Source organism: Tyto alba, unplaced genomic scaffold (assembly GCF_018691265.1).
Source record: "Tyto alba isolate M040663 unplaced genomic scaffold, T.alba_DEE_v4.0 Super-Scaffold_2, whole genome shotgun sequence".
In the NCBI taxonomy this organism is placed as follows: domain Eukaryota; kingdom Metazoa; phylum Chordata; class Aves; order Strigiformes; family Tytonidae; genus Tyto; species Tyto alba.
This window is the reverse complement of record NW_024881282.1, coordinates 46,187,187-46,210,919: the sequence shown is the minus strand read 5'-3', so window position 1 is coordinate 46,210,919 and position 23,733 is coordinate 46,187,187. Positions and strand designations below refer to the sequence as shown.

The following is a 23,733-nucleotide window of genomic DNA, read 5'->3' as shown; positions in this document are numbered from 1 at the left end:
TTTCAGAAGAGACATCTGTAGCAACAGGAACCTCCTTACAAAACAAATCACATGTAAGGCCTATTAGTCATCTGAGTTATGTATGTAGAGGTTTTAGACTAGAGAATTCAAACACTGGTGGCTGGATATTTGTTTATTTGTTAGAAAGCTGTGTATAAGTAGCAAAAAACCCCAAAAGACATAACCTACTTCAAGCTAGTAATTTAGGCTGTTTAGTAAGCAGTTCTGCTTATAAACCGTTTTACAGGATGCCTTATCCTGTTTTAAGATAGATGTCAGAGACAGGTGGAACGAATCGCATTCAAGAGATTCCAACTCTCTGCTGACTGTGGAAACAACCAGCGTAAGCTCCGCAGGTTGCTTACAGACAGCTGAAAGTAAAGGCAATGAATCCAACAAACATATACATGAATCTTTTTGCTAGTTCAGACTGCATTCGCTTCACAGACAAGCAGGGTGAGCTTGGATTGGCTTGCAAGACTGTTTGAACACATCCCTAATTTGTCCCGACCTTCTCATGGCTAAGCAGAATGGGCTGCATTTCTCATCAGACATGTATTGCAGCAGGCAGCATGCCTGAAAACTGATCCAGAATATTCTCTGGGTTTGAAACTTTGTTTTATTGAATGCTGGATAGGGAAATGGTCTCAATTAATGCTTATGCAGGGACACTGCTATTTCTAGCTGTTAATCCTCTGCTTATATACGGAACTGCTCCCCTTAGCTCTTCTAGACACAGTTCTGCCTTAGGAGATTGTTTATTATCCTGTTTTCAGAAAGATTCAGAAAGAATTGCTACTTTCTGAAACAGTCTTTCATCCTGTAATAAAATACATCTTCTATGAGCATAATAATGATTTTAAATTCTGAAATTATGCCTAAAATCCTGTATTATTTTCTTGTTTAGTTTTTTGTTGTTGTTTTTCTTTGTTTGTTTGTTGTTTTTTTTTTTTTTTTTTAATTCTAGGAACGTTATTTGCTCTTAAGATCTTAATTTCATTTAGAACTCTAAAATCCCTAAAGTTAGTAGATGAATAAGCAGTTTCTTCTCCTGCAAATGTGGCATATAATTATGTGCCTTCTGCAAGAGTTCCCAAAGGCCCCTAAATCAGATTGGAAGCTTGGCTGTGATAAATACATACAAAAGGTACATACAATGTAAAGGACTAAGAGTTCGGCAGTATTATTCACCAGGGAACCACAGGTAGAATTTTATGTCATTTCTTCTATTCCTGGGCACTCATTGACCTCTCATCTACGATTTATCACTGTAGAAGAGGAAAATGCAAGCTGGTCAGCTTTTCACTTTATCAAGGGCTATGAAATCAGATGTCACAAGCAGAAAAACTATGGCTAGCACAGCTGATCCATCAACTTCGGCAAGTAAACGCCACCAATCCTGAATCTCTACAATTATTAGATCTTATATTTGGATCTGTGGCATAAGCAAACATGATGTAAGATCTTGTAAAAAGCACATGGCACCCCTTTGTTTATTGTAATAGAGACAGAAAAGACTTCTTGGATCTCCTATCTCAGTTTGCTGCCAGAGCAGAGAAACATGAGGGATCCCCAAGGTAAAAGTGAGCAATAAAACTCACTAACTTGACCAAAGGAATATCAATTCAATGCAGTGAAACAGCAAATAACAGGAGACCAATCAGTTAAAATACAATACACAAGTAACTCCAGACCTGCATGTGGAAAGTGTTCTCCCTGCATTTCTTCTAGGTCCTAATTCAGCTATGCATGTGTGGAAGTGCCTTGCGGCATCAGGACCAAAGACATTTAAACTACAAATGAAAACATTGTCTGCAACTAAATGCAGATGATAGGTTTAGGGACACAGACTATTCTGTGATTAAGTGGCTATTCTGCAAGGGGCATGAAAAGTGACTCTTCAAAAGTTATTCCTTCCTGCTTCCACTTCAAATGAATTGGCAGTTGTATTCTACTTATATTTTTCTTTCATCTTACTGTTAAATGTTGGCAAAGACTAAAATGTTCATTTTAGTGTGTATAAATAATTTATTGAGTAGTAATATATGAAAATGAATTTGATATGCTTCTCTATATGAATGACATTCTATTATTGAAATTTATTAATCAGCACATTCCACTTCATCAAACCTAAATTTTTTGAGGAAGAGGAGGGGGGAGGAGGTGGAGAGGCAGTCTGGAAAATTGCAGTACAGTGGGCTGACTAAATCTGAATACTTGGTCTCTGAAAATGCAGATATCAGTGTAATTCAAATCATACTGATGAGATACAGAACAGTTATATGCAGTCATAATAACAACTTATATACTACCAATATTAATAGCAGTGTCTTTTCAGATACAGTTTTAAAATAGGTACGTACAATTTTATTAAGTATAAAAAGACACCGAGCAGAGCACAATACAATATATTTCATCTTTAGTTCTGGTAGTTCTCAAACTCCACTGCCTTAATTGATATTGTCACCAACGGCCACTGGATAAAATTACTTCTCTGTATAAAATGAGGCTTCTCTGGATGAATTAATGCCGTTTGGTTTTAAAAATACAGTAATTTCCTTTCAGTGGCTACTTACACTAATCAAACACTGTCAAGACGGTTGGCTAGCCTGCACTGGGTTTCTAACATATGCCATGATACTGTCAATTTCCCCTGTTTTGCTTTGCCTCTCTCTGTTTGAGAATAGATCCTTCAAAATATTAATTGTTTCTGACTTTGTTCCAAGTTCACCACCAGAACACCGGTTCAGACCATTTCTACATTCCTCACATTACTAAACTTTCATTGACATCAGCTAGGGTTTTCAACATGCAAGGGTTCCCCCCTAAGCTCTTTTTCTCCCCAACAGTTCTAATGAATCACAAAAGGCATGCTGAAAATTATTATTTTTTAGAATTTGGGGGGTTGCATTTTCTTATTTTCTTGAAAGTAGATGACATCTTACAGCCTTCCAGCTTTGACTATTTTCTTTGGAAAAGCAGACATGTACACTTAAGAACTTAGTTATGTATTTTGTTTGCACATTCCAATTTGGTTTGATCTAAAAAAAAAAAGTCAGAACTCTAACTTCAAATTGATTTAAATGATAATGCGTGAGTCTTAAAAGAAACAACTTACACTTCCTCCTCTCTAAAATATATTAACATTAGACTGGAAAATAAATTAAAGAATACAGAAAAGTCGAGATTATGCTATCACAGTAATATCTGCCAAACAAAGCTTGGTCTTTTGCTAACATTAGCTTACTACATTTGCAATACATGCTAAGCAAAGACCCTAGTTCTCTAACGTACATTCAGACAATATATATTTTATGGAATAAATATATAATATATCCAGTTATAGATTTCTGAATAGTAACTATAATAGATACAAGCAATACCTACGTTTAAAAATACAGTTCTAGAATTCCCTAACTTTGCTACTAACAAAATTAAAATTGACTTAAAACTTTCTCACTCTGTTGATGCATAATAAAATATATGGAAACACCAAGAGTAAAAAGCCAATTGCTTCTACAAATGGAATACGTTATAAATATAGTAAATTGCTATTTCCAGAGGAAAAATTGAAAATTATAAACAGGAAGTTAGATTAAAACAGCTCTACAATATATAGTACAAAGTGGCTATGAAGCGTGATGTATGAGTTTGTCTGCGGCAAAATTCTGAACTGATGTAGCTGTTTATTTCTGGAGATAACGGTAGAGAAAGATTTTGTCCCCAAAAGCAGCCAATCTTGATCTCCTTAAAACAAAACTTTCACTGACTAGAGAAAGCCAACTGGCCAATTTGTCAGAGTAAGGAGTGCAAGATTAGATCAAACAGAATTATCTGGAAGCCCTGGACTTCTCAGTTTCACAGGGTTTACCTATCATGCTGTTCTCATCAGGAATAGAGCCACAGAAGTACTATGTATCTGTGACTGCCATGTGCTGAAAAGCCTTATGAAGGTACCCTCTCTATAGCTGTCTTAACTACCTTATCCTTGTACTGCTCATTCTCCAGATGAATTCCATTTTGTGTTCCTGTAGTTGTTTCCTTTTGCTGGTATGCTGAAATACAGCTCTGGTTGCTTGATTACTGAACTCTTGATCGAAGCTTTTTTTTTCTCGAGAATAACCTAGAATTAAGGAAACACATTTCTCAGAGCAAGCACAAGGAACTGAGGAATTAAGTTTCTGGCTATCTCTGCCTGCCTTTCTTCCCTTTCAGTTTAAAGAAAAAACTAAGAGCAGTAAAAATACCTTACTTGCTAATTAAAAGATTTAGGTAACTGAAAAAATTAAAAACCTCACGAGACTGTGCTGTTTGTACATTCGTCTCCTGCAACGGCCCTGTTTTAGACAGAAACCCAAAACTTACTTCATGAAATACTACTGTTTATACCTCCTGCCTGAGTTGAGGCCCTGAGATCCCACTCAGAGCCTTTGTTTCCATCAACAAAGCTGGAATTCTGATGGTCTCAGGACAGCTATTCTAAAAGGTTTTTTTTTTCTCCTAAATATCAACAGAGATCAGTGTCAACATTATTAACAATTAAACCATCACTGGGAGCTTCAGTTTCTGACCGTTTGGAGACTGAGTCACTTGTAGACTCCTTCTGGTACAAACATCTTGTTTTGGGAACACTTGGTAGGAGATGTGGAGGACTGGGACATGCTTCCTATATGATTTAATTTTGCGGCAAAGGGAGCATACCTATAAATGTATTCATGTCACAAATTCTCACCGGTTTCAGAAAAACTGCATATATGGAGAATCTCTGTACCTCACATGCCATGTGTTTTGACTACACTGGGAAACATGCAAGCCTCTCGGAAGCTACTGTAATACTGAATGTCAGTCAAGGGTGAATGAAATGCTTCCTAGCAAACTGGAGATGAGAAGCTAGTGCTTGTGGGTTTCCTGCAGAGTAACCACAGAGTGAAGTTTGGGTTCCCTGTAGCAGGGAAGGGACTAGGAAGACTTTTCTTCATGTACCAGCAGCAAAATCTAGATGTTCTGTTCCAGAGTGGTAATGGACTAGTTGAAAATACATTAAACTGTCTAAATCTGGTAGCATATTCTTACTTGTCGTACATGATCTGGTTTTTAATTAAAAAATGTTCCCAGGAACTACAGACTTGCTTGCAGTCTTGCTTGAAGATAAGCTGGAGCCTGTACAGCAGCTATTGATCTTGGGTTTATGAGTTGGAAATTGGCTCCAGAATTTGTTAGGGCCTGTCACCTATTTTCAAAATGCATTTTTAATTGGGACAGACCATATGGACATATACCAAAGAATGAGCTCTCCTCATCCTCACCATAGTAAGTGCTCGCCAGGGCCTAGAGGGTATGCCCAGCCCCCTGACTGTCCCTCCCGGGGCTCCCCTCACCCTGCCCGCAGCCCAGGACCCCATGTCCGCCCCTGCCCCACCAACACCACAGCAGGGCCGGTCTCCAGCTCCCCACAGCCCTGCCCAGCTCGGCCGTGGGCCCCGCTGAGCCAGGCCCACCCGCAGCCCCGTGTTCCAGCCCATCCCGGGGAGGTGCCCGATGCCCGGGGCTGGGGCTGCCCCAGTGCCCCCTGCCTGCCCCGCTCCTGGCTGGGGCTGCCATGGGCCCTGGCGCCAGGCCCTGCCCTGACAGACCCCCGGGAACGGCTGGCCCAGGCTGGGTGTCCGCCAGTGGGCTTTAGGGAAGACCAATGGATCCTCTCACCTACGACATATGGTTTTGCTGCGTAGTTTGCTGCTGTTGCTGCTGCTGAATGAGCAATTGCTGCTGTTGCCGGCGCCGGGCTGTCCTCAGTTTTTCGAAGCGAGCCTCCATCTCCTCCAGCACCTTGGGAGTGTAGCGCACCACCAGCTTGACGCTGTCCTTAGCCGCCTTCAGCAGCTCCACCGCCTTCTCGTGGTGCTCTCCTTCCACGCTCTGGGAGCAGGGAGAACAGATTTAATAATGAAAATGCTGCTTTGATCTAGAGCTCTGTCCTCTTTTTCATACAGAAAGGCTGTCAGGGTTTTAGGAAGTTTCCACACCTTACATTTTTCAAGGGACCATTAAGAGAAAGTACTGAGTTAAATAAGATTTATACACTGCTGTGAATGTATTAATTTTCATATTTTAAATAACACAGATCTATTTTAGGTTGTATTACAAATCTAATTTCTGTTTTGTGTGAAAAGGAGGGGAAATACTCAACAAGCATTATGCAAACAAAAATAGCATTAAAAAAACCCCAAACCACACAGTAAAAACCCAAACAAATTGTTTGCAAGGCACAAAAATAAGGATTTTATTTCAATGTTGCTAAGAAATGAAGAAATTGCAAGTTAGAAACAGCAATTCCTTTCTTACGCCCTTGCCCTGTTTGGATCCCGCAGGGGACGGCGTGTGGTGATTAAGCACTCGCTGAGCTGCAGGCGAAGGAGCATGCCCGCAGCTCCTGGGGACAAGCTGCCTCTTAGGGAGTTAATAGCATTGCTCACACGTTTAACTTTTATGTGGTAGGGGTCTTCTGTTGGAAATAATCTAGTATTTATCTGGTTAGATATAAGCATTCAAACAGTAGCAACTGAAACATTTCAAGTTTTTGCTGAAGGAATATATATTCCACCCCTCACCCCCCCACACTCCCCCCCGGAAAATGTTTTATAGTAAGATGATATCTGCTGTGAACTCAGAAGTATTCCCAAAGGAGGTCAAGCTCTGATTTCTATGCTAACATTGTTTGAAACAGTAAATTGCCAAAAGGGGGAGGTGGCTAGGCTTTGAAAAGAGTATTTAATTTCTACCATTAAGTGGACTGACCAGAGTGCTTCTCAGGCACGTGGATTGGTCCACACCTGAAGAGAAAATAAGAAATTTTCTAATGGTGTATGACTGTTCACGTGTGTTGTACGATATATTCCAACAAACAAAAGTATCTCTGCACAGAAAAAAAAAGCCCGCACAACTGATATCTTCACGTGAATTTTAGATCATTTAAAAACAAGTAATTTTCTTCCCACATAAAATAAATCAAAGTTTTACTACGTGCTGTGTTTTAAGACTCTTATGTATATCATGCTATTTAAAATGAAACTATACCCATAGGCTTCCAAAGAGAAGCAGCAGCATTCAAAATATTTGAAGTTTAATTCACGCTAAAAGAATAACTTAGCATCGTTATAGTAACTGTCAGAAGAAAATTCTTTATATTTTCATCTCTCCTATTTGACTGAGTAGCATTGTGCAAGAACAGTGAATAAGAATTATTTTTACTGTGGCACACTGTGAGCCAGAAATAATGATTTAAAAGTTTCAAAAAGCAAGCACAATGTAATGCTACATAAATAATATAAACAACGTCATTCAAGCTTATTGCCTTGCTATTTACCTTCCTCCTCCTATTAAATATCCTTCAACATATTAAAATAAATAATTATTTAATGTCTGGGTCAACTGACTGGACTCGAGTTTCTAGAGAAATGTTATAATGCTTTGAAAATATTAATGCAGCTTAGAATAATTAATGTCATTTCAGGTGCTGAAATGATTATCAGAAACTGAGAAAATCTTGACATAAATATACTTTTGATTGTTGAAATAAATTACTTCATATTTTTGAACTATATGTTAATGAAATTCCTCCAGTAGGTCTCCTATTCAAAGATCTTCGAGAAAACTCATGATCTGTGATGACCAGATTTGTTAGAAATTGTGATTGAGATAAATCTAATAAACAAGTACTGCTGCCCAAAAGTAATTTGGAGAAAAAAGTTTCCTTACAAATATTTGAAAAAGAGGAAATTGTTGTTGCATAAGAAACAGTGAATGTGCCTAATGCTCCAAAGAGAGCTAAAATAAAAAGCTATAGATGCACAGGGTGTTTTGTGAAATTACTTTACTGAACAAGTCACAGATACAAACTAAAACCTCTTCCTCACATCCACTACCCCATAACTGATCAGTGTTAGAAGAGGTGATCATAACTAACACATATTGTAAATAGCTATCTTTTATAATTCATTGCTTTGTCACCGGTGTCATGAGTTTTGCTGTGGAACAGTATGAACTTAGAAGAGGCTATAAACAAAAACTGTAAGCTTCCAAGCCACACAAAATAGCTAAAATATTCATTTGCTTGCAAAGAGTTGGATGGTTCTAACTGACACCGATAAGTAATTGTGATTGTATATTCTCTGTAGGGGAATAACAAGGTAGTGTACTTTAATACTTTATACAACTTAGTAAACTACAGTTAATTCATGATTGCCTGTTTTCTTTCCTATTTGCCTTTGGCCTCGTTCTTCCAATTTACAGCCAGTATTTCCTAATTAGCAATGAAGGCTTGACTTTGTTGCTATCCAGGACAATGGAAAACTCCCATTGACTTGAACAGTAATGATATAGAATTCAGCCTAAAGCTCTGAACCATAACCAAATAGGGGAAAATAACAAGGCAAAGTAAAAGATAGTGCTGTTAAATACAAATCCTACTCTCCAAATGCACCTAACTCAGGTCTTTACAACTACAGTTTTCAGCTGCTATTAGTATGGTTGCTATACTTGCTCTTAATGTCTTCATTGCTGCTTGCACTCATACTTCCAAGGCTTTACAAATGCTTCACCGGTATAGCAGTAGCTGTGCAACTGAAATAGCAGAGCCCCCTTGGAGTAGAGAAAAGAGCTTATACCAGCAAAGGAAGTTGTTTTGCTGATGGAATTCTTCCGTCTCTGCAAACTCTGAGGCTGTGCTGGCGAAGGACTCCTGCTGGTATCAGTCATGCATGTACAAGGGATTGTGCTGACTGGTTTACACTGGTTGGGGACATTGCAAGGATCTGACACTCACGGTACTTTAAAACAGTCCGCCAAACATGGGATTTAATAAATGTGTTTCGGAATGTATATCTTTATTTAATATGTAATTTTTGATTACATATATTTATATATACTTATTTCTGTATTTCCCTTACTGCCTTGGCAGATCGCATCAAAAAAAGGGTTGCAAAATACTGTAGAGACAAGAACAGTTGAAAGAACTGCAGATATGGTGTGAGGAAACACCAACTATTACTATATCCAGGCTCACCAACCTGTCATGAATATGAAATAAAAAAATATCACTCTCTTGCAGACAAAAAAAGAGAATCTGATTGTTACTCTACAAGTTGAGAAACCCATAAGAATATTTCTATTAGCTATCTGTAAGCAAATGCTTGGAGGAGAAATTAGCCATTACAAACCTATTCTGTATCCCTTTCTGTATCTGACACACACCAGGTATCTGACAAATGCAGAATCTTTGCCAGATATGAACAGCCACCAGTAAGTGTCTTTGCTGAGCCATCTGCACGGCTTACTGCTTTAAATTTCTTTTACTTTAGGGGGTATGGGACAAAAGTATGTAACAAAATCCCCAGCATAATAAGAAAACACTTTTTTAAACATCCGGTGAAACAGCTCAAGGAACAGTGATCCAAGTCATGCTGGGATAACAAACTGGATTCTGAACACACAGCTCTAATTTTATGTTGATAATTATAAAGTTGGATAACCACCAACTTCTGAGCACAAACAAGTTACAGATATTTCATTTTCATTTTATGTTCCACTGCTGAGCTGTCTGTTGTACTGTACATACTGTATATTATTTGCTTTTCTCCAGCTAAACTGAGAGAAGCACAGAGTGAACTAGTCTCAGTGAACAATGTTAAATTTAGACCTTTTTCCTCCTGTCACAAGCTGTCTGCAAACAAATTACCACTTCTAAAATTTTTGCCTTTTTGTGAATTATATTGAATGGACTTAATTCAGCCTAAGATTGGTGTATGAACAGTTGCTTATAGGCATTATTTCACATACGCAACTGCAATTCAATCTTGAAATTCTGTTGTTTAGGCTCTGAACATAAAAATATTTCTGTTGCATCTCTCAATCAACTTTCTCATGTTCCTACATGCAATTGAGAATTTTATATTGTGGTTTTTTTGCTACATTAGCTTAATATATATTCTAGAGCACACTCATGAAATTTTTTGAACAGGGTATTGTGAAATAGAGGTGTCAACAGTCAAATTCAATGTATCTTGACATCTGAAGTTTCATCACTTTCCTCCCCAGTATTTGGCTAGATGGTGTTGACAGTAAAAGGTTTTTTTCAAGAACCATCCATCAATTAGTGAATAGAAACTCTTTTTATCTGCCTTTTTATTCACCTGTTAAAAAAAGTGCTGAACAACAACAAAATTATTTGATCTGCTCCCAATCAGTGATGTTCAGGCAATTTACTTTATTAAATGCTCAGTTGATTTCCTTTTCGCTGAGACTATAATCTTTTCAGTGGGTTTTCTTTTTATGTTTTGTATCACTTCTTTCTCATTGTGTAGTGGGGCAAGCAAGATTCCAGACCTTTTATTTCTCTTTTGAGAACATGATGGTTGATAGAGTAAGTGGTAAAAAGTCTGTCTGAAGTGTTGTGCTGATATTTTGTTTCAAGAGAAAAAGAATAGCTATTGTTGAAACAGATGACAACATGAAAGCATGTAGAAAACATCATTTTTTTCATTCTTTATGGACTTGCAACAAAGAAGAAATTTAAGTTGGAAAGTCTTGTATTTATGGCTGGATTTAGGAATTGCTCCTATATGCTTTTGGTGAATTTAAATGAGAGGTTTAGATGGAGGTTTTGCAGGAGAAAGGATTATGGTTTCCTTAAGAGAAGTGTAGGGTTATATGAATGAGCATGCTTACCTTTTCAGTACTTTACATTCCCTTGCAGAAGAAAAATGAAAGGCAGAATTTTACTCCTATCTTGTAGTTGGAGTGTTATTTTTCCTCTCTATTCCAACAGCTTTTTTATTTTTACCTTCCTATTGACATTCACAGTAAAACTACTGCAAAATGCTCCACCCTGAAGTACTGATTTACCTGAAAAATGACTATGTAAAAAAATGTACCTTTTTAGTGAGAATACATGCTCGCTGTATGTGTATATTTGTACAGTTGATTTCTCTGACAAATCACGAATGGATGGATGTCACTGAAAGAAATCTGGAATGCGCCTTCCATTGTAAATCATCACCAAATGTGATTATAAAATTTCTTTTGATTTTATGTGTTCAAAGTCTCTGAAGGTCACAAGACTATGCAAATGCCACTGAGGCATCACTGGGCTTGGAAAGGGCTGTCTGCCTCAGAGTCTATGAAGTGCAAGAATAATATAGTCTGTTACTATGCTTGTATTGCAAAAGGAATTTGCAGAATTATCCATTAAGAAAGACGTAGGTTCACTGGAAATTAAGCATGGGTTGTGGATTTGAAGTGAAGAACCCTCCATTACAACAGAAATGGTAGTGGCACAAAGTTGTCGATGCAGCTTTGCCTCGCCGCACCACAAATGCACACTGAAGGTCTCTCACAGAGCTAACACTTTTGCTTCATGTGGCTGCATTTTAAATCATGGTATTAGAACAGCTGTGAAAAATTAAAATCCAGATAAAAATGAAAGCTCTATCAAATTTCCACATACCACTCCATTAACCGAAAGCAGCTGGTCCCCCCGTTTGAGCCCTCCATGCCTTTCTGCCACTCCTCCAGGAATGATGCGAGAAATATAAATAGGTGAATTTTGTTCCTTTCCTCCCATGACATTAAAGCCCAGGCCTTCATCAGTCTTTGGCAGCTCCACCACTCGCGGGTGTGAATGGCCTTCGCTTGCAGCAAACGCAGCAACTGTTGCCTGGAAGAAAAAAAACGAGTGATTTGGCTATGTAGGGAGAACACTGATGCACACTCTGCTGTTCATTTGCAGGAAGAATTAATTCCTGTGAAAACATTTCAGTATCTGACTTTTTCTGATTATCTGAAAGCATTTTAAAAATATTAACTTCCATGACAATGCCTTTGAAATAAAGGAATAAGCAGAGGAATAGAGAGTTTAGATGACTTGTCAAAGATAACACAGAAAGTTAGCAGCAGAGCTAGAAGTAGGCACTGGGAAGCCTGACTGTGTGGTGGTGAACACTTATGATCACTAGTATATTTCTCCTCTGCCTTCTCACAGGGAGAAAATTTATGACTGTGGGATAAGACAATGTCATCTCTACTGTGTTCCTAGTTGAAATAAAGTGGATGAACTGAATTGTTAACTCTCTGCTCTGCTTTCAGAGGTACGGAATTATTTATTTTATTATTTGGGCACAGAAAAAAAATCCCAGAAGGGTATTTTAAAAAGTTTAATTCATAATCTTTATGAAATCTTGCAAACTAAATAACTCCCAAAACAGGAATATGAGTTTTTATAATATAATTGGATCAAAACTTTTATTGAAAAATTAAATCTTAAGACAATGGATTTATAAGTCAATCAGAAAAATCCTAGATTGTTAATCTTACTCTAGCAAAAAAAAACCCCAACATAAATGTAACAAACTGTAGAGCTTGCATCCAATAAAATATTACATCTTATACTTAATTTTTCACTACAAGTATTTTCCTACAAACATTAAGAAAATCTTTTATCCTTTTCAATGTGAGTCTGTAGTCCAAACTGCTCAAACAATTCTGCGTTACACTAATGTTTTCTGCATTAGACTAATGTTGTTTAAAAATGCTTAATAGAAGCTAATGAATGATGTGACATAATGGATCATTCAGTTACATGTTTTTGCACATGCAGACCTTGTCATCATGCATACTTTTTATGTCAGACATGAATGCACTAGGAAAATGCAATGCAGACAGCCCAGAAATAACCAGGAAATATTGTGATATTGAAACATTGCTCTGTAACCCTGCTGTTCTATATGAATAAGAAATGAGAATGGGAAACACTAGTTGGATTTCTCCCCATTTACTATACAACATAGCAATAATTTCTATGTTTACCTGCAGTGTAGACAAATCAGGATTTCATATACACATTTCTCTACACAGAACCATAGACCTTACAAATTTACATTGTTCGTTAACTTTCAATTAGAAGAAGGTTAAAATCAGAGGAACAGCCTACAGAAAAGAATGTTCTATTTAGTACGAAAAATACACTGCAATTTAGTGTATATTAGGTTATTTGCTGGCTACTTATACAGCTTGCTTCTCTAAAATACTGTAGAAATATTTTTTTAACACACTCCCAACCTTCATCTTCTGATACTGCTTTGACTTAAAATCTCTTAACATAAATACACAATGGTAAGATCTTAGTTCCACTTGGATTTCAGAGAGTTTTTTCACTAACTTCACAGGAGTGGGACCATAAAGCAATGTCTCTAAAAAATATTTATGGTTTTTGCAAGTTTATCTGTTTTGCATAGAATCTGCTATACCACCCAGACGACAGCGTTGGGTACAAAATGATAATGGGAAAAAGAAAGCCATGGTGGATCTCCCTGTTTGAAAGCATCTATCTTTGTGCATGTCATGAAAATACAGAGCATATTTCATACTGGCACATAGAATGGGTTTTTTCATGGTTGTGTGAATTCCCTTACAAAATTATTATTTTTGTAGTATCAGTAATGTAGCTGTCATGGTCTAAGGATATAAGAAAGGCAAGTCCACATGGACAAAGAGACAATATATTTTATTAAAACAGGTAATGCATCAGTAAAAATAGGCTAGCATTTGGCTGTGGAGTCTCTTGATCAGGCTGTTTTTGTCACTGTTCATCCTTATCACTTGCTCAGTACCTACAGTTCCCATTAATTAAAAGTGGAATTTTGACTGTTTAATTTCTATCTCCCAAATTATCGTGTCCTCTCTGGATGAGCTGTATGGGAAAATTGTCCATTAAAATATTGGTTGTTGCAGGCAGACTTCTACAGAATGAACCAGTAGATTTGCTTTTGCAAAGCAACTTTTCAAAAAGCATCAAATTCCATAAAATCATTCTCTTTTCTTAAGCTACAGAAGCAGCATAAAGGTTGAAATTTTCCATTATGATTGTTACCTGGGAAGTAGCACTGGTTCTAGACTCTGGGCTGCCACTGATGTCTAAATTTTCTTACAGTGTACACACGAATACCTGAAACACACACGCGCACAGTCAATTACTAGGTCACTTTGGTAACACATATTTCAACAGCTGCACGTATCCTACCTTTGCAGTGGCCCTGGCTCGGAATTCGGGGCAGCCATTAACAGTTATGGTTTCATGCATGTATTGATACACCTAAAATGTTCATGAAAATAAAATTAAATTAATTATAGAAGCAAAACAAGGACTTTATATTATCCCAGACAGGACAGTCCCTTTCCCTCCTAACATTATGTTTCATTAATGCTGTATTCATGCAATCACATAATCAAGTGTCTGCTAAACTTGTGTGTGCTTATGGTTACAGAGAACATCAATATGTGTTTCTCATGAGACTTTGCAAACTTAACTGTACATCTTCTAACACGATTCCCTTTCCATCTCTAGCACGTCAATTCCCCAAACCAGGACACTTAGGTTCTATGTTATCAAAAATTCGTGTCTCCCAGCAACTGATTTGAATAGAAAGGGTCTGAACTGATTTGAGTGGTGTCTTAGCCTCCAACAATGGCTTCTTTGTTCTCTGAACTTTCCTATGAACTAAAGATTTAGGAGACTGATGTTCAAAAATATGTAAGTTGCTCAGCATACAGTGCTGAAGAATGGAAGTGAAAATTAAATTTTAGAGAAAGGTCACAGCACTGCTTTCCTTCAACCATAGCTAGGAATGGTGAAAAGGGTAATTTTCTGGTGGGTCAGATATGGACAACGGGTAAGATTATCCTTTAGAAAGGAATTGTACATTCACATAAATGGCATAAAATCAACCCTGCCAATATGTACAACTTTCTGCCTATTGTGTATTTTCTGTTATGCACTCTTGGCCCACTTCTTCTGGTCCTTAATTCTCCCTTTTAGACATCTTCAGTAAGGACAAAGGAAAAGGCTCTTTCACACTGCCTTTGTTCTCTAGATTTGTCATACTCTTAGATTAAAAATATCAAAAAATGCCTTGATACTAGCCAGTTATTTTGAAAGTAAACTTAAAAAATAAAAATATTTTTATATAACATATGGAATTTAAAAAAAAAAAACTAAGGTGAATGCAAACTAACAAAACATTTTATTTACTTTTCTTATAAAACCACCAAATGTAAAAAAACTGTTCCTATGTGCCACTGATTTGCTCTGCGCATTTTTTTGTCCTACTCCATCAGGAATTTTGTCTTTTCATGAGCTCTATGTATCAGGCTGCATTCCTCAGAGAGAACCTTTGCTGGTAAATTATGTTAGCTTTTACAGTAACCTCTTTCTTTGGGTCCTTGAGAAGTGCAGATTCAATCGTACTTTCCAAAATACATCTACCTTTCACTGATTTGGTGATATGTTAGCAGGAGTGCCAAAACTTCTCTCTTTGGTAATGTAAATGTTAGACTGGCAGAGAAGGTGTCAGATCCTGTACTTAACTGACGTCTTCCTGGAGGTATTTGAAAGACGTGTAGATGTGCCGCTTAGGGATGCGGCTTAGTGGTGGGCTTGGCAGTGTTAGGTCTGTGGTTGGACTCGATGATCTTAAAGGTCTTTTCCAACCTAAATTATTCTATGATCAAATAAACAACATCTTGTCCCACTGATAGGTAAAACTTCCCCATCCCCCTGTCCTGATGACTTGTTATGCAGTATCATAATGATGTATCTCTTCCCACTGATCCTGTTGTTATAAAACTTACACACAGACAAACATATTGCTACAAACATCTAAACAGAATTAAGATCTGTGGCTCATTTCTGATCTCAATGGACAGACAGAGTGGTAATCAAACACTCCTGAGTAGTAAAATGTTTGGGATGACCGATTCCCAAACGTTTTTTGAGGGTATCATACACAAGGGAAAGGCAAAAAAGGAAAGGAGATAACAAATGCAATCCATTTTAGGGATCTAAAATATGCTAAACACTTTCAAAGTACAGCAAAAAAAATATTTGTCTTGACTATTGTCATCACATAAGTCATTCTAGGACTTAATTCAGAAAAACTTGGGCCAGTGAAGAAAACTGAGACAAGGGGAACATGCTGAAAAGTTTCCTGCTTTCTTCATTTGAAATGAAATCTTGCTTCCATTGGTAAAATTGGCCTTGACCTCAGTAGAGGCCAGGTTTTTGCCCTTAATTTTAAAAATATGGAAGAAGAAAGCTCTTTTATAGCCTCTGAAGGATCTCTGGTTTGTTCTATCTTTGTGTTGGATGATGCCACCATAAAAATGGGTAGAGTCTACATACTCAGCATTATCCTGCACAGATCAGTTCAACATTTATCATATTATGTCATAGGTCAGATTCTTATATAAGAACAACTACTACATTATATAAGATGAATACTGTGCAATTGCAGTAGTGAATCATTAACACTTGTTACTTCAAATCCCATACTGCACTGAACCACTGATAATGATGTATTTCATTGATATTTGTAGGTTCCCCTTCATCTTAAAGCATGAGAGCAGATTGTACATATTGTTTCTGCTTGCACAGCTACAAATGCTATAATGTCTAAAAGCATACATTTGATTGTTGAACTATTATGACGTTAAATTGTTTTGAAAATGCATCACTATTTCAGATATAGAACAGTTACTAAGAAGTTCTTTAAAAGATTCATTACTAAGGTAGAATAATACAAAGGTGCGCTGATGATACATTCATGTGAGTATTTGCTAGGTTTGATGTCATATAACTCCATGTTGCCTGCATCCTACCAGCATCTAGCTGGTAGACTTCACAATATCCAGTATACTGGCAACTAATTTGTATACTGGTGAAAACAACAAACGCACTAGTGTGTGATTAAGCTCATATGTTAAAAAAGAATCAACTGACCCAAAAACTTGTGAAAAGGATGATCAATAATGTCATATAATCCTTGGGTTCATTTGTGACTTCTCAATGATAACAGACTTAAAATGGTGTTCTGCAAAGAGTTATCAGTGATCATAGTACCCATAGCACGGTTCTCAGGGCAAGAAGTCTTACCTGTCAAATCTCACTCTTTATAAGCAACAGATGCGACCAGTCTTGAGTATCTGCTTGAGGCATTTGTAAATCCAATTCTCCTATTTGACTGTTACATTATGTTAAATGTAATTCGAGTTAAAGGATAAAACCTACACACTATAACTTTCATAAGTCAGTTTAACAACCAAACACAGACTAACTGTACCTGTTCCACCAAACCCCTTAAACTCTGTAGGGTTCAGATCTAATCATTGCTCATTCTAGCAATGCACAAAAAGCATACTGAAGTCCATAAATAATTGTTGTTTGCCTGTAGTCGCACTAACCCCTTTATCTATGCTGTTCTCAGCACCACCTTAGCCATGATTTGTGCACAACGAATCCATTCTGCTGCCTCTTCTGTGTACACAGAACTGATAAACTGAAAATCTCTTTGTTCTCAAACTAAATAAGGTGGCATTTAAATCCTCCCAGAGTGGAATATAGCTTCTTGTTCAATCCATTGTACATGACAAGAATTGAAATGTTTTTTTAAAATCTTTCCTTTCAGTGCCTACTATTATCTGTACATCTGATTACATTTTTAACACATGGTGATTCTCCCGAATCTAACAATGTCATCCTTAAGATGTCCTGGTAAGATCTTCTGTAGATTTCCTTATTTGGACAAAATATCACTAAATACAGAAGAAGATAAAGGTGCAGAATTTAATTATAAGTATTTGAAAAGCTCCTTTGGGGTATTTACTAGAGAAATCTTTTAAAACAGTGACCTTTGTTGACCATGACTGATGAATTATTTTGAGACATCGCTGTGTAATACAAATGGGTTGAAGACAATTAACACATCACAGAATCACAGTCTGATTGAGGTTGGAAGGGACCTCTGGAGGCCATCTTGTCCAGCCCTCTTGCTCAAGCAGGGCCACCTAGAGCCTGTTGCCCAGATGGTTACTCTATGTTACTACTTTGAAAAAGAGTTGCGTATCTATTTTTGTATGTACGGCTGTTTCTTTTTAGTGTCTAAAAGGCTACGTGGGTGTTTAGTAATATTGTTTGCTGACAGACTGATGGTCTAGTGCCTAGGGAAAAGAGTTTTCACAATTCATTAATAATAGAGATTAAATTACAGGTGAAATGTCAATGTTTCAAGACACAAAGCTGCAGCTGTAAGGTAAATGGTAATGTTTCAGATAATTTTCCCCCACAGTGATTTCTACCATGATTGTCAGTGTCTGTATGCTTAACGTTCACCAGGTAAAAGCATGCTGCAGACAACGGTTTGTTCACACAGTTCTTATTTGCGCTGTGGAGCTAGACATACATGGCTTTGTTTTCTCTTTCCTGTGGTGCAGACAATACAATACTCCCATCAAGAAATACTCCTGAAAGCACAAATATAGATCCCAGACTTTTTCAGCTTCTGCAGATAGTCTCCTCAGACACCATAACCTAAAGTTATTGTCCCACAGTACTCAAAAAATACAGAAAGAGCGAGGGAGGAAAATTACAACTAGAAAATCCAAACTTGGAAGTGAATCCTCCTTGTACTGTGGCAGTTCTTGCTGGAACAGAGAAATGTACATTTTATTACTTCTCCCAGCAGAAGCTGTAGTGAGTCAAATGCAGCAGGTATAATTGTTATGACGATGGTCCTCATCCCCACAGATTCAGCTAAAAGGCAAAGCAGCTGGTTTAGTATTACTGAAGCATGGGAAGGGGGATGGCCTTACAGGTAATTTAGGAGCTAGTTTCTTAACAAAAATTACTCCATACGGACTCATAACAAAGCAGTACATACTGGACTGGCCTATTTAAGTCAATGAAAAGCTTTAGGAGGTGCAGGAATGACAGTGCACCTAGCAACCTGTTTTATAAAGGTGGCTAGAAGCAGCATTTTGTTTACAACCTGAATGATGCAGCATCTTTTCTGCTGAATTCTCAAAATTACAATTAAATTAAACAGATTTTGTTCTGTTAACTTCTGCAAGAGGTATTCAATGCTTCCTCCCCATATGAAGTATTATGCAATTCCAAGAGAAACTGTATGTACAATAATGATGCTCAGTAGACATTAGGACAATCTAAACAACAGAAGGGAAGAGGCACAAGGCAAAAATCATTCTGCAACAATGAACAAGTGTTCAAAAAAACCCACAAACAAAACCCAAGACAGTACATTGCAATTTAGACCTGTGAAGCAGCAGGCACAGATAAACTTTTCTGATTTATAAGAGAGGAAGTAACCTTTTTGCAAATGTTGGGGGTTACTTAGCACATGAGATCACATATGTAAGAAGGAGTAAACAAGTTGTGTTTCCACAGTGGCTGAAGTGTGATAATATATAAAAAGACATAAAACTCTTCCTTCAACAAGTCACAACCTAAGTGCATGCCATAGGTAAGCAGGTTAAAGGGCAGAATGAAGAAGCAACCTGCAAAGAGATTGATAATGATGTTTAACATATATATCGGCATCATCTGGGTTTAATTTCTCTAGTTTGTCTGCCATATTTTTTATTGCTTCAATGTAGAAGAAAATCGTATAACTATTTTTGGAAGAAGTCTTTCAAGAAAGGGAAGTCAGGAGCCTGACAGACAGTAGAGAGGGGAGATTTAGCATGAGAATAACCAGTGCAAGGAAGACATACTTTGTTTCATTGCATTTATGTAGTCATGTCAATGGGACAGTATACGTGTGTGCATCCTTGCAGAACTGAGGCTAAGCTGTAAAAAAGAAATTAATATTTACCTACAGCTCAGTATGATGCTTCTGCCATCAACTACGTTGTGTCCCTGTCTTCCTAATTGTCTTCATATGTTGAAAAGGATGAAGTAAATGTTTCTCCCTTCTAAGATGTCAAGGGGAAAGGAATATCTCAATTAGTCTTTTACCATGGTGAGAAGAGCTCATGTCTGTGTGTATGTGCTTTATTCAGCATAGCTGCTTGTCTCTCCTCCCCTCTTCCCAAAATCTGCAGCTGATTCTCAGATGTTCAGCCTCCTTCTGATCTAAGAGGTGAGACTCATGTATCATCTCATTTGCTGTGCGTGGTCCAGTTCTTGGGGCAGGAGGATGCCTGCTCTTGTGACAGGGAGAAGTTACATTGCAAAGGTACACTGGAGAGCTGCTGACCTCCACTGCGGTGCCTGTGAATGCCCTGTTTCTCAGGGCAGAGTTCCGCCTGCAGCACAAACCTGTTGTGTCTTTTTCCCCTCTCTACTTCATTTTCATCATTTTTGACTCTTCACATTCTGTTCGGTGTTTTCCCATTCCCCACAACCTCTTGCCTGTATTTTCCATTCTTAATCCAATACACTAATGTCTGTGGAAGGAAATGCAGTGGTTCGTACGCCTGGACAGACTGCCCCAGAGCCGTACTTCAGCACTCAGTTCAGATCATACTGCTACCACATCAGTGGGCAAGGATGTTTTAAATGCTGCAAAGATCAGGAGGGACTCTGGTCACCCCTAGCCTCCTGTACACCATAAACCATGGAATCTCATCTGGTAATTTCTGCACCAATCAATATTTTTGCTTGAACTACAGGGTCTTTAGAAAGGTCTGTGAATTTCAAGCCTCCAGCTTGTTTAGGAAATTGGTCAACTGGTTAACAGCATTTCCATTAAAAATGGATATTTTACAAGGTAAATTTGTCCAATTTCAAGTTACAACTGCTGTATGTAATTGGGTCTTTTTCATCTCTTTTGGTAATCTTTCCATCCTCTCCACTGGAAGTATTTGTAAGTCTTTGTATCACTTTGGATATGTATGGCCTTTACGATAGTATGTTGAGATTTCAAATAGCATTTACTTTTCTACAAAAAAACCTGCAAACCCATCCAACTGTCCATTTAAGATGATCCTGAACAGACGAGCACATAAAAGAAGAAAAACAAGTCAAACGCAACCTAAAGTGTATGTAAGTACTGTGGAGGTATACAGCTTACCAGACCTCCCTTTGTTTTCAGTCACTTTTTACCTCTGTAACCTTACTCAAGCTCAAAACCAATGTAGTAGAGCATTTATATTCAGTCATAAACCTGTGACAGCTCAATGAAAATGGACAACCTCTAATGATGGTGTGTTTATCTTTACTTTCACAACTCTTGAATATCAAGTAGAATTTCTGGTTTTGTGCCACTGTTCTGCTTTTTTAAATTATGTCATGTGATAAGCATGCTCAGGAAAGCATGGATACATCATAAAAGCATATTTTCTCCACCACAGCTACACCCTGTAGCTAAGATACTGTACTAAACACCATCACACACCATAGTCCAGTAGATAGCAGTTCCACAGAGAAGTTGAAAGCAGATTGATTTACTTTTCTATCTATGAAGTTGACTCAAAAAAAATTGTTAATATTGTTTTTTGATTGTTAATAGCTACTTTTATCTTTGGTAGTTAATTGAAAAAATGGGGAGGGACTATTCTGGATGACTGAAGAGAACTTGACAAGCCTGTCTTTCTAAATCTCAGTCCTTGGGGAGGACGTTGACAACTGCAGAAGACCACTGGCTGTGGACAAACATCGTGGATGCCACCTACACAGTCTGCAACTTCAAGGTTATGATATTCTTCTTAAATTAGACTGTTTGAGCAAAGGAATCACAAAGGCCCATTTTGTTATGGGTTTGATTAATCTGGACAGAAGCAGAATTAGGCAGCCTCACACTCATGTGTAGCATATACTGTACATGATCTTCATTCTGTCTCTGAGAACAAGCTGACAAAAGGTCTTCTTTTGTCGGTGTCAAAAGGACAAATCAATGCATGCCTGTGAGCACGGTGAGGATGAAATGTTTGAAAAGTACCTTTGAGGGGAAGGCATCTGATATATTATAGGGCTTACTGCAAGTACCAAAAGGCCTGTATTACGTAAGTTATTTCCTGCAGCTACTGAATTTGGACAACTCGTAGAAAAAGCTGCTTTGTGACAACTAGTCTGTATTAATGATCTGTTTATGTCTGACAGAATGTGGTCATTCAAGGTTGCTGGCATTCTGAATAGTTTTACGTGATAAGCTTTCATTAGCCTGTGAGCAGTTACATGTTTGCATCGGGAAAAATATTGGTGTCTATTTTCAAAACCAAACATCTGTATCATTTTCACAATTATCATAACAATCCTTTTCCATGAAGTAACACTGCATGGATGTTGCCACATGCAATAGGGATGTTAATCCATTAAAAATCTCAAACCTGTAAATCAAATTCAGTCTTGTTTAACAACCTGAGACGACAGTTTTAATTTCACAACATGTGGAAGAAATATTATGAGTTTTGGCTTTTATATTTTCATAGAGGATATTTCATTTAGAAGTTTCCTTCTTTGGGGACAGGGGTTATGAAGGAAACTAGGTTAGTTTTACCAAAATGAAAAAAACAATCCAAATCTTGATACATTATTAAGCTGTCCTTAGGCAGTAGGAAAAAAACAGCACAGGCCTGAAACATTGTTAAAAATAAATGAAGTATAATTACTGTAAAGGTATAATATTTTAATTTAGGCTAGAATACTTTATGGAAGGTCCAGTTAAAATGCCAAAATTTTACTTGTTCTGGCATTTTTTCATTTTTTTCTGTGGAAAAAGAGGGTGCTCACTCTGCTCTGACAGTATGTATGTTGCTGTCAGAAAGCTGAACCAAGTCTTGGTCCCTTAGTTCTTGCCATATGAGGCTGCGCCTGTCCAAGAAACAACCCAACAGGGGTTACAGGCTGGGGCCAGAATCTCTTTCCTCCCTTCTGCGCGAGCAGAAGAACACAGCAGATGTACCAGGAAATGCATGCTGTCACATCCTCTGTACATATTGGATGAGTCAGTTGAAATTCCTGGTGTTGCTGTTAGGACACACAAGACCTCTTTGTGCCCCCGCTTCTTCCCTCCAATGTTGATTCTGTCTGGAAACATCACTCTGACACTGTAAAGTCAATAGGAAGTTGCTTGGCACCTTCTTAAGAATAATGAAAAATAGACTTTGTGAATAAACATTACCCATATGAGGAACATTAAAAATATGATTGGGTCATTTCATTTCATGTCCCTTACACACTGTTCTACACTCTGCTCTAAGTTAATAGCAACTATGAGTTGGTATCTTTGAAGACAGTGTTATAGGTGTCTCAGAAACTGGATGCTTTGCAATCACTAACCCTTAGCAAAATGCTGTCCTAAGTATCGTTTTTGCTGCTTCTACTGCAGTATACTGGGATCAAAAGAAATAGCAACATGTGTGAATAGTTAATTCCCGTAAGACCACTTGGAATTCATAGCTTATAATTTAAAACTCTCTCTCTTAGACTTCACTGCCAGTTACTTCTGAGTGAAAAAATATGCCAAGCATTAATAAACACCAATTTCCTCCACTTTATCTGTAAGTTTATATATGCTGTTGGGACTGCTGTATGTAATACCCACATTCCAAACTTCAACGGATTTGGCAAAACCTTGACAAAATCAGCACCTGGATGAAACATGACATAACCTGAGCCCATCATGCATCTCAAGTGTTCCTACTGAGCTGAGAAGGCAGGGAGAAGGGAGGAAACCGCTGACATTTCTTGTTTTAAATACCAACAAAAAAATGCACCTAAAATGGAGTTTTAAAACAGTTCTACAATTTTTTATTTTCTGAAGGCACAATTAAAAAATGGAGAATGAGCAGCATTTCTCAGGAGTCCCATCACTGACATCAGTTAAGCGGAAGCAGGGGGGTACTGAGGCTCCATCAAGGCAGAAACAGTGGTGCAGTGGCTTCCAACAACCT

At 37.7% G+C, this 23,733-nt stretch overlaps 1 protein-coding gene across 3 annotated transcripts in view; it reads right to left on the bottom strand.

Annotated features, from left to right (window-relative positions):
• Positions 1–2,344: 2,344 nt before the first annotated feature.
• Positions 2,345–23,733, bottom strand: part of LIN7A (lin-7 homolog A, crumbs cell polarity complex component) — a 48,479-nt gene continuing 27,090 nt past the window's right edge. For 2 of the 3 annotated variants that reach the window (XM_032999915.2, XM_042793235.1), the window contains exons 3-6: positions 14,072–14,143; positions 11,501–11,710; positions 5,708–5,916; positions 2,345–4,123 (exon numbers count right to left, since the gene is read on the bottom strand). In XM_032999915.2, the coding sequence (XP_032855806.2) occupies positions 4,081–4,123; positions 5,708–5,916; positions 11,501–11,710; positions 14,072–14,143 (534 nt within the window). In that variant the 3' untranslated portion in view covers positions 2,345–4,080. The remainder of the gene's footprint in view (positions 4,124–5,707; positions 5,917–11,500; positions 11,711–14,071; positions 14,144–23,733) is intronic. The other variant, XM_042793234.1, reaches the window with a different exon arrangement.